General features: G+C 35.9%; 1 protein-coding gene across 5 annotated transcripts in view; it reads right to left on the reverse strand.

Moving 5' to 3' along the window:
- SLC2A9 (solute carrier family 2 member 9) overlaps positions 1 to 16130 on the reverse strand; it is a 130650-nt gene that overhangs the window by 34954 nt on the left and 79566 nt on the right. For all 5 annotated transcript variants that reach the window (XM_066995643.1, XM_048046685.2, XM_013179956.3 and 2 more), the window contains 2 exons: positions 5980 to 6081; positions 3682 to 3757 (listed from right to left, as the gene is read on the reverse strand). In XM_066995643.1, coding sequence (XP_066851744.1) covers positions 3682 to 3757; positions 5980 to 6081 — 178 coding nt within the window. The remainder of the gene's footprint in view (positions 1 to 3681; positions 3758 to 5979; positions 6082 to 16130) is intronic.

Raw genomic sequence — 16130 nt, forward strand, 5'->3', positions numbered from 1 at the left:
CCAGAGTGTTAAAAAATATCAGATATTTAAGTGTGAAACTTTCCTACTAAAGGGGTGTTATAAAATATCTCTGAGAAGGAAGCAATAAGAAATAGCTGTTCAGTCTAGAAAAGGTGATAAGGTAAAAGTCTACTGGATCACAAGAAACCTGAAGAGGGAGGAAGAGGATCAACTATTCCATTTCTTCCAATGGAAGACATAGAAGGCATCACAAAGCCAAAGGATGTAGTTATACACATGGCAGGTGGTAGACATGCAGATTTCTTTGCCAAAGGATGCTGCAGATGTTAAAATTTTGCACAGTTTCAGACAGAGAATGAACAAATTCATGCAAGACTATGAAAATCTTAGAAACTATTCTCAGGAATATACTAAGCTGAAAAGTTTTGCACTCCTTCTGGAAAAGTGTCTTACGTGCTTGCCTTGTTCATACTTTTCTTTAGACATTCTCTAACAGCCACTGCATTGGAGATCTGTTCAGAAGTGGGTTCTTGTTTACTTACTTGTTCTTACTAAAACCCCAACAGTAGAAGGAAATGAAAATTAAGGTTAATTTTCATTAGTGACTTTCCCATTGTAATAAATGATATTTTTGTTTACCATGACACTACAGTGGTATTGCACACTTCCCTGAGAAATAACTTTTTTCCTTAGTACATGTATCATATGAACATAATTTATGCCATATATAGGGTACCTTAATTTAATAACTGTCACAATATATTTTTGAAAAAAACGAAGTCAAGATTTTAAGTCATCTGAAAATTGCTAGTGAGCGTTATTTGCCCTATCTAGGAAGATCCAGAAATACAGATTTTCCATTGGACTGCAGAGCTCTGGAATAAAAGAACGGAAGTACACACTATTCAGTTTTGATCTTTTTGTAGTAATTTAGGACTTAGAATCTTTACTCATGAGTCATTTTTGTTCAGACAGAATTTGTTCCACAGAAGCCAACACTAATAGTTTTATTCCATAAATAAGAGATGCATGATTCAACCCTTACTTAAATTTTACAAAGTTTGAAGCTAAGATCACAGGAAGAGTTCCAGTGAACTCATTAGGCATGCTGTCAAAATGTTTCAAAGCAGCATTACAGATTGTCACTAATGCTCAAATTTCTGAAACCTGGCTGAATTGTATCTTATCTTGTTACACAACAGCATGATGAGGTTCATTCCTCTGTCTTTTAAGATCAATTAATTAGTATATGGATAGTGGGTAATGATCTTCTTCTTTCTATAAGCCCACCTCTACCCATCTAATAGAGGTCTTTCAGAAAGAGAAGATTTAACCCAGGCAATTCATTGCTTTCTTTGTTCTACTGTGAATTAATTATGCCCTTTTATTAATTATGCCCTTCCTTTTATGGAAAATGAACAAATGAAATGTGTTATGTAACTGTATGTGAGTTAACTAATAACCAAAAAATGTTACAATGTCTTTCACACTGGGACAGAAATAAATACATGCAGCTGGTCACTGATCAGTAAGTACTACCTGCGTAGGCTACTATGGGAGAAGGTATAATGATAATGATGATAATGCAGCTGCAGGACCAGCTGCAGAGTGACATCCTTGAAACTGCAAAAAAATGTGGAAATCCATTGGACTCCAAATTTTCTTATGTTGGAATCTCAGAATAATCTTTTCAGTCTTGTATTTATTTTACTCAAAATATTACTGTTTTGACTGTAGTGCCATACTTGACTTGGTTGAAGGAAACACTGAAATTTTTTTCAGTTAGGGAATAATTCTGATCTATCTTGAAATGTTCAGTGTATTGCATTTCATTTATTTAAGGAAACATAAGGATAAGTAATTCCACAGAATTCATCTCTTATTCCTCACACACAGTTGCAATCTTACATCTGCAGCAGCATTTTTGTCTTTTTTTTAAAAAAAAATTAGCAAGTTTTATAATAGTTTGATTAGTTATTCAACTAAATTTTAGATCACAGAATAGCAATACAAAGTAATATTTCACACTAAGAAACCCAGCAAATTCTGAGATTTGCCAAGTAACTTCAATCTTCCATGAAGATATCCTAAGGTCCAGGTCCTCTTGTAGCCATTAGTACTAAATTGGCACAGTTTCTCTCAGGTGCTTTCTGCTTCAGAAATTCTGGAAGTTGGGGTTGGCCCAACCTACCTAGGCAGACCAGTACAATAGTTTGGTTCCAGTTTTGGAACCTAAATATCATTGCTTGCACAAAAAGAAGTGCAGCTGCCCTACTCGGCCTTCTCTTCTTCTGCACTGATAGATTCTTGTATGATTAAACAGCATCAAGAGACTCATTCATCCATCTTAAAACATGGCCAATAATTGAAATTGCTTTCATATTCTGAAAGAGAAATGCTCCCAGCTGAGAGGTAGGAAAGTAGTTCAGAGCTCCTAAGCCCCACTAAACAAAACAGAGATAACCCCTCTCAGAGAAGTTTCACTGAAGATAAATCTGGCCCCACTAAAAGTCAACTAAAAATCTGCTGTTGAATTGCAGAGGAGCCGAGATATGATTCTTTGTAATTTCTTCTCAGCCACTGAAGTGTCAATTACCAAATTTTTCATAAAAAGCAAAGCAATGTTCAATACTATCAAGATATTCCTACTACTGTCGGGTATAAAGAAGAGGTGGAGAAGCCAACTAGGTAGCTGCTGGTACATTACAATGTTCTTTGGCTTTGAAAACAATAAGCATGGTGAAAAACAGAGAAGGAGATATATTAAAAAAAAAATCTGGAGAAAACAAGTAATAATAAAAAAAAAGCTGTCGATCTTGCATATATCTACAGATACTTTGCTCCAAAGACAGTGGAAAGTAAAACAGGAAATTCTGAATAGTCTCAGCAAGGGTCTATGTGAAGCTAAGTGAAGAAAAATGGAATCTATTATGATGAATATTGAGGTAAAGGAGAAATGTAGAGAATTAATTTTAAGATGCTGAAAATACAACGCACAAGAACATATTGATCTGCAGATTCTAAAAACTGGTGGAACGTGTTTGCAATATGCAACAAATTAGAACTCACTTCAACAGATTTTTATGGAAGAAACAAAGAAAGATACTATAAGTAGCTGCACTTAAATTATTTAAGCTACTTAAAACAATTGAAGGGAAGTTCTTCAGAAATTTCAAGTCAACATTTAACTTTCATTAGGTACTGAAATAGCAAGAGCAGCTCTATTCTACAAAACCCTTTTAAAAAACTTCAGTCTAAAAAAAACCATATACCAGTAATACTAGAGACTTAGATGAACCTACAGAAGGACAAGGGGATTGCAAGATTCAATTGCTCCACTCCTCTCCCTCCACTGGTCTCCCAGTGTACTACTGGCATTAACCTGCTAACATAAGCACTGATAAATGAACACCTAGCTACTAGACTCTATATATATTTAAAAAAACAGAAGCAATCCTACAATAATTGCCAACATTATAATTTGGTACTGATTGCAGTTTAGGCACTAGTTCTGACAGCTAAGTAGGAGTGTGTGTACTTGGGTTTTTATTACGTATGTGGCTATCACTGTGTGCTGCTATTACCTTTCCTTGTCTTACACCTCTTGAGGTCTTCAGGCAAGGATTAAGTGATATTACTAACAAGCAATTTGTAAACATTACTGCCAGTGCAAGAATAGCTGGGCTTTGATGTACAAAGAAACATGAAAAATAGACATACCTGGTCCAATGCAGAACGATGCAATGATTGCAAGAATGCAAAATATACTGAGGTAAGGAAGCCAATGCACATTATTCTGGGTAGAAAAAAAAGACATTCATGTTAAGTATATTGTGCTTATCTCCAGTATTAAAAAATCAGAAATAGTTTTTTCCACAATTCATTCTCTATTTCAGAATTTAGTCTAGGACTGCTTTAGAAAATCACAACATTTCTGTAGAATTTTATAAGATTATTTGGATAGAAGGTCTTGCTCTCTGTAAGAGAAATACTAGCCAACCTCCTGCACCACAGAAGTCACAACTCTAAAGGTCTACAACTTCTTGTGCTAAAGTTCAAGCCAATCTGGAAAAGAGTTTTTTCTTTCTGTTGCACAGATTCTGCACCTCTGTCCTCCTCAGATATTTCAAGAATGGTTAAAGAGCAGCTATGATGATCCACAGAGCTTCTAAGTTCTCCAGTTAAAGGCTGGGCAGAAGTCCAGATATGGAAGGCTGCCTCTGGGTAGGACAGCTGTGTCTGAAACTTCACATAGCACATGAAAGCCACAGTCTAGGCATTTTTAGCCATAACCTTACTTTGCAGACAAGGAAGGTCATGTGTGCAAGTAACAGCTACTGGGAAAAGCAAACAAGATATAAATGGTTCTTTAGTGGACTTGTAAATGGAATCACCTATTTTCCTCACAAGGCAATCTTTTTATTTTACTTCAAAGTAGATTTATCTCAATTCATACGTCTAAATGGTAGGAACATGAAATACTCTGCATGATTTCTACTGAGTTTTCAGGACTCTCTTTCTTAACTATCTACATGAATGCTTAATAAGAACACTATTAAGTAAGGAAAAACTCAGGGATTCCCTTTTCTTTCTCTCTTTTTTTTTTTTCATCAGCAAAGATTAAATACTGCTTTTAGTAGAATTTTACTGTTTTTGCAAATTTGATCAAGGTACATATAACTGTAACATCACCTTAAGTGGCACTGTAAAATAAGTAATTATTTATTTCAGTACTAGATAATGACCCCCATTTTCTTATAGTCTGTCTATTATGCAGAAAACATGCTAGTGGTCTCCTAGGCATTAACAGAAAGAAAGTGATTTGTAAACCTACTGAAATTACACATTCTGGAGTTCCCATCTGTAGTGGGACTTGTAGTGAACTCACATCCAGACTCTAAAGGCACTGAGAGAGGGAATGTGCAAATACAGAGTAGATACAAACTGCCCTGAGATCAAGCCTATTTGTACCCTCTAGTATTTAAGATATTGAGACACTTCTGAAAAGAAGTAAAACAGAAAGGCACTCAAACTTCAGAGATTTCCAATAGCTGAATGTCCTCATGTATAAAACTATGTTTTAAAAGTTTTGGAAGAACACCTTTTACTCAGCTTACAAAACTTGCATTAACAGCTCTCTTCTGAAGAGCTGTCTTATAGCTGTCATGACAGGTATGTGAAGTAAAGATTTATTGTGTTACACATACAGGCAAGTCATATAAAACTTTGCAATGGTCTTGCATGCACCTGCTCATCAAAACAGACTCTCTTCAGCCAAGAAGTATGATTTGAAAGTCATATTAATGGAAAAACATGGAAATCAACAACAGCAGAAAAAACAGCTTGCTGAAAGATCACCCAAAACCATGCTGTTCCAAACTGTCAGTTTTACATCTTAAAGGCCCTCAAAAGTCAAAGGAAACCACATGACTATGAAAATGGAAGCTAAACAAGGAAAAATGATTTAGGCTCGGTATTTAGATTGTTTTAATGATTATCCTTTGACCATTTGAAAGAGCTGGAGAACTAACTGCTAATAACATCTGAAAACTTAAGAGCAGATGTTCTGCAAAGGCCAAGTCTTTATATTTTTAATAAAAATATGTGACTTGATAGAAGAGTAAACATGGATACTTATCCAAGCCTAAGTATAATGATGAAATAGTATGAAAGAAGACTGCTTTACAAGCAAGGATAAAAACACAGAATATAACATTTCCCAACTATGGGTAAAACTGTCTTCATGGTAGTTCATGATATGCCTGAGTCTTTCATTTGATGAGAGATGAATGTTCCAAAGCCCCTATGGTTTCTTAATGCAAAACCTGCTACAGCTAACTACAATGCTTTGAAAACACCATATTTATAAACAAGCAAAAGACAGACCTTTGAATCCTTACATCAAACCAATTAAAAGGATTGGCTTATAGAGGAACACTGAGGCAAACAAGTATCAAGTACCTGGTGTTTAAAATAGACAAAAGAGAGAACAAAAATATCTAATGACTGTACTGTTACCTGTAAAGTCAGAGACACAGTAAGAATTGCAAAGAAGACAATCATCAACCCAAAACCTCCAATGAGAAGAGGCCTGCGTCCAAGTCGCTCAATAACTAAGCCCTGGAAAACAAAAATTGGCATCAGACAATGTAATATGCTCTTTTGGTAAGTATGAAGACCAAAACTAAAAATAACTAAATTGATTTTGTACTACCTATCAGCTATGCTATGTTCATAATTCTCCTGACAATTATGTTTACACAATTATGTTTACACAATTCTACATTGATTTAACTGCTTACAAATTTGCACCAAATTCCTATAATAATATTCTTAAAATATACTATTTTTAAATATTGTATTTTGAAAGAAATTACTTCCTTGCTTTTGCATTTCAACTGTTTCTTAATTTCAACAGCTCATTCAACATCTCTTTCAACATAAACTTGAAAGGTTTAAGCAAAAAAACTTTTTAGCTTAGATTAAATAATTTTTATTAATCTAAAATTTGTTTTTAATTTCTGGTTCACCTGAATTCAGAAAAAAAAAAAAAACGAAAAAAAAAAACATTTAGTCATCATCTAGATTTCACTTGAATAGCCATATAAATGAAATCCATCCATCAGAAAACCTCACTAGGACAAGGGATTATAGAACAGATACCTGTGCATTCATGCACAATTTGGATTTATATTTAACACCTTAAGATAACACAACATTGTTAATGGTCAGAAAATCTGAATACTTTTCTGTTAGAAAAGAACACAGTGAAAAGATTCCTGAAAAGCTGCAACATGAAACTGAATTTTCTTTGCTAGTCAGACTCATTAAAATAGGCTAATACCTATTTTAGATCATAATGTTTTCTAATACACTATTCTCGTTGACAACTACCATAATTATCAATTACAATTGGCATTGCTATGAGAAGGATAAAACAATTTTACGAAGCCCAAAATGTATCATTTTGAATAACTTAAAGTCAGAATCATGTGACTGTCACACTGTTATTTGCTAGAGACTGAAATCCCTCTTTCAGACATCCCTCGAGCAAAAGATTAAATGAGCAAATAAAATGAAATCTGGAGCAATACCCTTAATTTTTGGAGACAACATACACTTCCACTGTGAGCATCTAGAAGAAATGTGTTACAGGAAAGCACACAGTTGTTCAAGGAGGAAATGCCTCGTGTGTAAGCACTTCTCCCACAACGCCAGTTTTACCAGCAGTCTTTAGAAAAGGCTTCAAAACATGCCATCCTCATTACCCTGAAGAGGTGGACTTCCACACCAGAGAGTACCATGACATGGCAGAACACAGCTAGCAGCTCTGCAGCTAGCTTTAGCATTCCTTATTTCTTTAAATGAGGAAATATACTCATTTTGACAGTTACCACAGATTCCATAACATAATTTATTTCAGAGCAGTGTTTAAAATAGACCCGCTCTGATGTTATTAAGGTTTCACATTGTACTCATGGAGTCCAAATGTTCTAAAACTGCAGCTGCTGTGCTGTCAAAACCCTACAAGATGCCAAATATTTTGAACGTTGATTAATGAATCCATCTTGCAAATACATGTGGCCACACATAAACTTAACCAAGAGACATTTTTTATAACCATGAAGGATGTAAATTTATCCAATGGGTCCATTAGAAGATGGAGACTTCTGCAGTGTGTTCAGCAATGGATGCTGCACATGTAATTTGACATACCAGTGACTTTCCCTTACTTTTTCAATTACAGACTGGTGGTTGTGATTAAACAATCTTAGTGTTACACCAGCTGGTGGGTTTTGTATTAAAAAGGCATGAAGGATGAATGTTTCTCTCAGGGGAAAAATGGTTCATATACAGAGCAAAATTTGGAAAAAAGTGCTAGACAGTTTCTGGCTCTCAACCTCAAGGTAAAGCAAACCCCAGTAAGAGAGGACTCCAAGGAGATACGTACAAACTCTTGTGCCTACATACATTGAGAATAAGTAGTCTGGACATATCTGGAAATCTAGGTGGGTTGGTGAGGAACTCCCAGTTTTAACTGAGAGCAGCAAAGCACAGGCACAGTTACAGCAGATCTGCAAGTTCCATATGCTTTTTACAGAAGAGAATAATACTTGCTAATATATATAAATTCTATCTTATCCAGAGATGAGTGGGGAAGACAACAGAACAAATCCACGTGAAACAGTTCTTTTCCGTGAGCTGATGCCAGGTTTCCCAATCTTTCATCATCCTACAGAGTCATTGTTATTTAATACAGCAGCACTGAGGAACTTGAATGCTTCAACCTATGGGTGCTTCCTGTGGTTTCTGCCCTAAAGAATTTGCAACTATAATTCCTGGTGGCATTTCTTGTGATTTATAGAATGGACCAACTTTGTTCACTGGAGAAAGTAAACAGCAATTTTGTACTTATTCACACAGATACTGTGATGTACCCAAACTGCTGGAAATTGTATAATCATTTTCAAAGTTAATCCTAAATAAATCACACTAACAACTCTACAAAATCTACAGAATACTGACTAAGAAGGCTTCTCCATTAGACATGTTTAACTTTCCAGTTATAGGGAGAAACAACCTATTTCCAGTTTAAAGCTAAGGAAACCTCTAATTTGTTCAAATGCATGGCCCACCTCTTGCATCACCAATTCAAACCAAACAAAACACCCAGACATCTGCCTATGGCACAGATTCAAATGAGTCTCTGCTGAAATGGGATTCTACACTGAGTCAAGCTCAGGATAAGCCAAGTGCAACAACCAAACCCATGCTCCCTGCCTGGCCATGAATTACACGGCTGTGCTACAGTGAAAAGCTACACTAGCATTTGGAAAGCCATGGCTCTGTGCCTTTGCTACTGGCCTGAGCAGGGATGCAGGCAGTCAGGAGGCAAAGCAGAAGCATCCAGGGACCATGAACAGGTCAAAGCTGTTCAAACGGGAGCCAGTCCACACCAGAAAAGCCTCTCAGAAGGCCCCATCTTTCATCAGGGCTAAAAGGACTTTTTGATTTGTTTAAGTACACAGATGCTTCAGCAGCCATTCCATGAAGTTGTGTAGGTTAACAGTATTTCTAACTAAAATTTAGTTCCCAAATTAATTTATTTTTGAGGATTTCTTAAGAAAACCTATGACAATGCATCAGTATTTCAAATTTCTGTTCCCATTTTCTTGATGGAAACAAATGCTCAAATAAACCCTGAAGATTCCCTGGTTAAAAAAAAAAAAAAGTACATAAGATTGTAAACAGACGACAAGTTCATTTTTGGTTTTAATTATACAAATCCAAATCTTGTTATCTTGCAAAACCCACTAAGATGCTTATGACTCATAGTAGGAAGTAGAAAATGATTCACCAGTTTTCAAGTATTTATAGTTCTGAATGCTCCACTGGTAAGCACTGCCAACACTTACCTATTGAAGACCTGCAACAAGTCAAAATATACTATGTGGTAGAGTAAATGAAATAACAAGAAATTCAGCATATGCTCAAGTATAGCCATAAAAAGAATCTTACAACTGTTTTCTGTGATAGCGCACTGAATTATTTGCCAAATTGTGTATGCTGATACTTATGTAAGTGTGATCATAAACATGCATTTGTAGAAACCTATACCCAGAGTCATGGTAATTAACACAGCTGAAATTATTGAAAATGTGTAAAAAAATATTGCAATCAAACTCTCTCAACACAAATGTTTGCTGATAATAAGGCAACCAATATGCAAACTAAGTTAACAGTTAACATAACTTTCTTTTGTCTGGCAGGAACCACTTGTGAATAAAGTTTAAAAAGCAAACATCAATCTTTTCACTTGAGTCAGCTGCTGATACTGGGGCTGACACAATGAAAGCAGAGTGCATTAAAAAAGATCAGACAAGCTGGGGAAAAAATGAATACATAAGCGAGTTTTACAGCCCAAATGGGAGATCTATTACTTACTTATTTCCTGGCCCCAAATCATACTAAGAAAACCCTATTAGATTTTCTTCATTTCTCAGCTCTATACAGAAATCCGATCTATATGTTAACATAGAGTAGCCATACTTTCTTTCTCATGTATTTTGGGTATAGATCTAAGCAAGACTGTATGTCTAGATTCAGACAATGCAACAAGCCAGCTCTGTGTTATTTTCATTTTAAATAGCTGTGCTGAAATGAATAATCACATTTACATTGCTGTCATGTCTATTTATGACACGGTGCATAGTATCTTGCATCCAGGAGAAGGAGAGTAACAAGAGACTGGGGGTTACAAATGGGGTTTGATTCCTATTGTTCTGTATATCTTTTTGCTGTATGAATCATACAATTGCAAAACAAAGAAACAGGGTGCTTTATTTAAGCCCCTAAATTGGACTGTAGTGGCCTAGCACTGCATTTCACCACATAAGTGCAAACCTTAAATCAGTCTGTGCCTTCCTTGCCTCTCATATCACTACCTGTATCTATGTTAATGCCACAACGGGATGATACCTCACATCTTCTGTAGGTACCATTATAGGGATCACTATTAAGCAAAGGATTTTCTAAGTTTTTCTTAGAACTTTATAAGTTTCTATTTTGCAGTAAAGTATCCTTAATCATCTTGACCTGGTAGTGGATTTTTCCATTCACAGAGCACAGGGTCTCCATATGCAACTCCTGTTGAACCATCACGACCAAGACGCAGCCCATGTAGGGATTTGCTCTGGCCTGCTGCCTTTGCCTCAGTAGTGCCTGGGAACAGCTCTTAGGCAGCACACAAAAAAACACACTAATTCCTGTTGAGTCCCCTCAACAAAACGCAGGTATTCTTGAAGCAAAGGTCCTTCTGTTTATGATTTATTTGTTAAAAATGCCAGGTTTTGTCTTGTGCCAAGTACACATTTCTAAAAGATAGACTAGGTCCATGATAGATTACCATAGCTGGTGCTTTATTTTCTAATGATGGTATTTGAATGCCCTGATGTAGATCAGTCTGAACAGACTGAAAAAAAAATCAAAAAACATTTCAATGCTTGAAAGCAGATGTCTTTAGAATTTTCAATTTCTGAATATAACCTGCAGAAGGATTTGTACCAAAGAAATGCAGTCTCTAACCCACCACCCCTCAGGACTTAGGAGTGTTATTGTAGGGTAGACTTCCATAAGGAGGCTTTTTTTTTTTTTTTCCTGGAAGTCATTACACCATTCCTTCCTCACCTGTAATTTTGCCTATCCAGAAGTACACAGCTGTAATAAAATCATTAAGAACACTAATTTCCTCATCTAAAAATTATTATGTTGACCATTTCTGGATTTAGCTTGTATGCATTAACAGGATCACAATCTGTGATTCACCCTGCAGTGAATACGTGTCTGCCTACACTGCAGCTGTCGGCAAATACCATGGTCTGGGAAGTTTCTTGGTCAGTATCTCTTTTCTACTAATTCTTTATGGTTCCTTTTCTCCAATATAATGGCATATATCCACGCATTTTTCCACTCACAAATTTGCTCCATAAAGATTCCACACATTTACATTTGAAGCTGTGAAATGAGGATGAATTTGCAACTAGGGAGTAATTAGTGACTCCCTGCATACAAAATAATTCAGTATTTTATATTCTAAATGAATCATTGAGGGTTTTTTTTTTTCATGTTACTTATTAGACATGCTCACTAATGCTTTTGTCGGTCTGAGTAAAGTAAATCATCTAAAATTTCACAAAATTTAAATATTACATAGGCAAAACAGATTAGTGTGATAGGCAATTTTGGAAGCCAACTGTTTGTTCATGGAGGCAACTATTTTCAGTTTCTTAAAATTATAGATGATGAGCTGCATAAATATTTCTCTTGGATGAAATTAACAGTCTTCAGTGCCAGGTCACTTTTCCCACCAAATCAGCCTTTTCTACCTCAAAATTTATTAGTAAAAATGAGGCTTTCATAACCTTGATTAGTGAAAATCCCAGAAATCTTGTGAGTCAATGGCAGCGTCTAAGAGCACTGGATCTGGGCAGACAGAGCACCTACCTTCTATTACATGGGGAGAAAGAAGACAGGGTCTGACTCTTGCCTTCTCCCAAGTACTAGGATAAATTATTAACCAATCAAACAGTCTGACAGCAGCTAGAAGATACTAAGGTGGTCAGAACAGTCAAAACAGATTTGTTCAGTGCAGATCAGTGTGACTTTTTACACTGTCAGGGAGAAAGCTGAGTGGATGAAAAGAAAATGAAAAACATGATAGATTTTGACTTCAGCAAGCCTTTTGACACAGTTCCACATGACATTTTGTTTTTGTGCATATTAATTTTTTCTTTCCCAACATACAGCACTGTGTACCTTTCATTGCTGAATTTCATCGCACCAATTTCAGGCCACAAGCCCTGTTTTTTTAGATCTTCTATAGTTATTGCAAACATTTTTGAGTTTCTCAGCCTTGGTGAGCTTGGATGAAGCAGGTGATTATAAAAGGCTGTTTATTACCTCACCCACATTACTAATGAGTTTTAGGACTAACTGACCCAGGACAGATCTCACTAGATATTTCTTTGTATGGCAGTGAAGTGTTGATAGCTACCTCTCTAAGGATAGTTTCGCAGTTAACTGAGCATCCACACTGTTATGATTTCATACAGCCCACACCTACTGTATCTGATATTCTCTAATCTCAACACAAGGGACTTTTTCATAAAATATGTTGTTACACTGGGAAATTCACTGCCTTACAATGCCGTGGGTTCCAAAAAGTTGAAAAGTAACTAGACAAATACAAAGAAAAAAATCCATCAAGGTTATTAAAGACTGAGATATTACCTTCTAATTCTTGTACTCTTTGTGCAGGAGATTGTCAGGGTCAGGAGAAGCCAGGGGAGCAAAGGGGGGAAATGCCAAGTTTGCCCCATTCTTGCATTGTCCTCTACTTACACACTATTGGGGATTATGGGTAGATGAAGGCTGATTCTGATCTAGTGCAACAATGTCACACAGGACTGCATTACAATTCTCACTAAAAGTCAGGTTACAACAAGGCTTCCTAAGAACCCTCAAGATGAAACTATTCGCCACCCATTTTTTTTCACTTACCACAAACTGGCTGTTATTGGAAGGTATTTCTTCCTGTACTGACACCAGTGTAGCCACAGAGTTTCAATGGAGACAAATTGCATTACCCTTTGTATACAGTGGAGGAAATGGGTTGGGGATGAGGACACTTACTGATGTGTCTGGGATACCCTTGTCTTAAGATGTGTTATTTTCTGAGCAAGAAATTCTTCTTGTATGTTAAAATCTATTAACATTAAAGGAAACAGAGAAAAAGTTGAATGCCCCTTTCTCATGATATCCCAGAGTAGAATAACATTATCTCCCTCAATTCATGCTTAAGAAAGCTAGTTGTCTTGACTTCTCTGTGATATGGCAAAGGATTTCCTATGTTCTTCTGTGTTCTACTACTGAATTATATTTTAACTCATTCCACGGCTTGCACGTGCAAAAAAACTTTGCACGGCTTGTCTCTGTCAGAGGCTTTGGAAGGCACATTGGTAAAAACTTATGCAACACCTTATGGGAAATGCTTAAGGCATAATCTTCTCTACGTAGTCATAGCTAGTCTCCTTCCATGAGCATTACATAAAGACCAAATGTGGTGCCACAGATGGCAAAAATGGAAACAGGATGCTTAATCTGAGTAAGATTCCTTTCATTTTATGGTGGTTTAGGAAATCTTCTCACAAATTTCCTTCTGGCTCTATCTATCAGTCTATTACCACATTGAAGAAAGACTGGCAAATTGTTATTTCTGTCCATTAAGAATAGGACAACAAAATTAAACTAACCTCAATTACTGACAAATACAAAAAAGGCACAGTAACCACTCTTACCAAAATTTAACTAAGTTTGTGGAATTTAAAAAACAGACTTCTAATAAACAAGTATTTACCAGGGAATGTTTTAGTTATATTGTATCCTGCTTCAAAGCATGGTGTCAAGCTAGATGTCTTCCCTCTGTGACATGTCTCCCAGTTGGAAGTCTATTCAATATTTCATTCCATCTATTTCTTTGGCTTTTATTCAGGGCTCATCAATGAATGAACCCCAATTATTCCACTAAAGTTCAGAGTCTTTGCAGATGACTATCTAACATACATATAATGATCAGAAACAGTACATGATTCCATTGTGGATCTCTCCAAAAGCTATTCTATTTACCAAAAAAAATTATTCTTTTATTGTTTACTGATTATGATTCTACCATTACTGATAGAAGGAGTATTTACTGAAACCCTGGAAATTTTTAGTAAGAGTCTAGTCTCTGCTGGCAAGCACAATAAAAATATACAAGGAATATTAATTTTTCTCCTCACTTTCTCCTGCTTCTCCCATTTTTCCCTCTGAGCAATGTCGTTAAGACATACACACCTGACTCCATATTTAACACTGTTAAATATATACATATATGTATATATTTTTTTTAAACAGCAAAAATTGCAGCTGAGAAGTTGGAAGTGGAAGAAAATTTCCCATCCTTAGTTCTAGGCATGAAAGAAGTTTAGAGGAACTTATTCATAGAAATATGAAGCTGCAAAACTTTCCATTGAAAAAATGAATTCATGATATTGTTCCTTCAAACAGCAGCAATGAAACATCTGTGAAGATTACTGAAATAAAATTAAGGCTTTTCTCTTGAACTGGAAGAGCAAATTTGAAGGGGGCGGGGATATTAATACATCAGCATTTCTAGAGGCACAGAAAGTAGAGTGAACAGAAAAAATATTAAATATACTTTTCTCATGCATAAAAAGGTTACCACACATATCAGGAACCAAGGTACACACAACCACCTCATTATGTATGAACAGAGTGCTCTGAATAAGCTCCACAAACTGATAGCACAGAAGCAACTGAAGATGACAGACCCTATTTATAGAATGGTTTTAATATCATGGAATTATGTCCATGTAATTTTCATCTGTTTCCACAAAGGAGGTGTATTCTTCACTTAAATTACTGTAAGAAAGAAGTGTTTCTGGAGTATGCAAAGAAGAAATTGTAAGAGGTAGGGATTTCCATTTTTAACTATTTCCCCAAATTAAAAAGAAAAAAAAAAGTAAAAAGTAGATGGTTTATCCAAAAACAGACTGGTGGAAATTTACAAAGACCAGAATAAAAATATATTTGTGACCTTTTAGATTCCTTATGTCCTAGACCATAAGAAAATAAATTTGATAGCTGGACTTAGTTTAACATTTTATAGGTCATAAGCAGTTGCTCTGCCACTGGAAAGTATTTTTGCTGAAGCCATTCTTCTGACATTTAAAAATGCTTGTCTGCTGTGTCCAGTATTTTGCAAATACACTTGGTATAGAATATATGAAGATACAAAAAAAGTTCTAGCAAGGAATGGAAAGAGTATTTGCTTGTTTGAAACTTTCTGTTCCAAAGACCTGTTCTTTGTTTCTTATATATTGCAGTGCAAACAGAAATGAATTTCCTTTAGCAATCAGTGGTGTAGTCACCTACTGAAACTTCCAGTTTTAAATTGTTTTTTTAACCTATACTTTTTCCTAATCAATTTCTCCATTTTGAAGTGGGAAAGAAAAAAAAAAAAGAAAAAAAAAAAGAATGTGAATGGATAATTTTTTGTACCTTTTGTAACATCCTCTTCTATGTTCAGCACATAGTAAAGGTACATTACCTACCGAGGAGCTCATGTATTATGAAAGGATGCCTGCTCGTCCTCAGTGAGTGAGACAGCAGAATGTAACACAAGGGACAATTTTGTTGTAGTGTGCTGGCTTTTCCAGTGAGCCAGGTGACAAACATTTACTCCCATATTTTAAATGGCTGAAGAATTTCCTGCACTGTTCATAAGTTGCTACAGAATAAGTGTCATTAGAACATGTTGAATAGACATACTTCTTTTTTTGCAGTCCACACTCAATGCCCCGTCCTGTACTATGCCCAAACCTTCACCAGCAACACTGCATCCTTTCCAGCAAGTACATGGGAAGACTCTAAGATAAACTGCTACAATAGCCGCTCTAGCAGGTAATTTATGAGTTATTACCTATGGTTCTTTGGGCCTTGCTCTTACAGCCTTCCTCCTCCTTACTCATACAAAGCACAACTGGGTTACGGGTTAAACTGAGAAATAATATATATTTTCAGTTACTACACTAAATCTTCAAAATTTC

Source organism: Anser cygnoides, chromosome 4, assembly GCF_040182565.1.
Source record: "Anser cygnoides isolate HZ-2024a breed goose chromosome 4, Taihu_goose_T2T_genome, whole genome shotgun sequence".
Classification (NCBI taxonomy): Eukaryota; Metazoa; Chordata; class Aves; order Anseriformes; family Anatidae; genus Anser; species Anser cygnoides.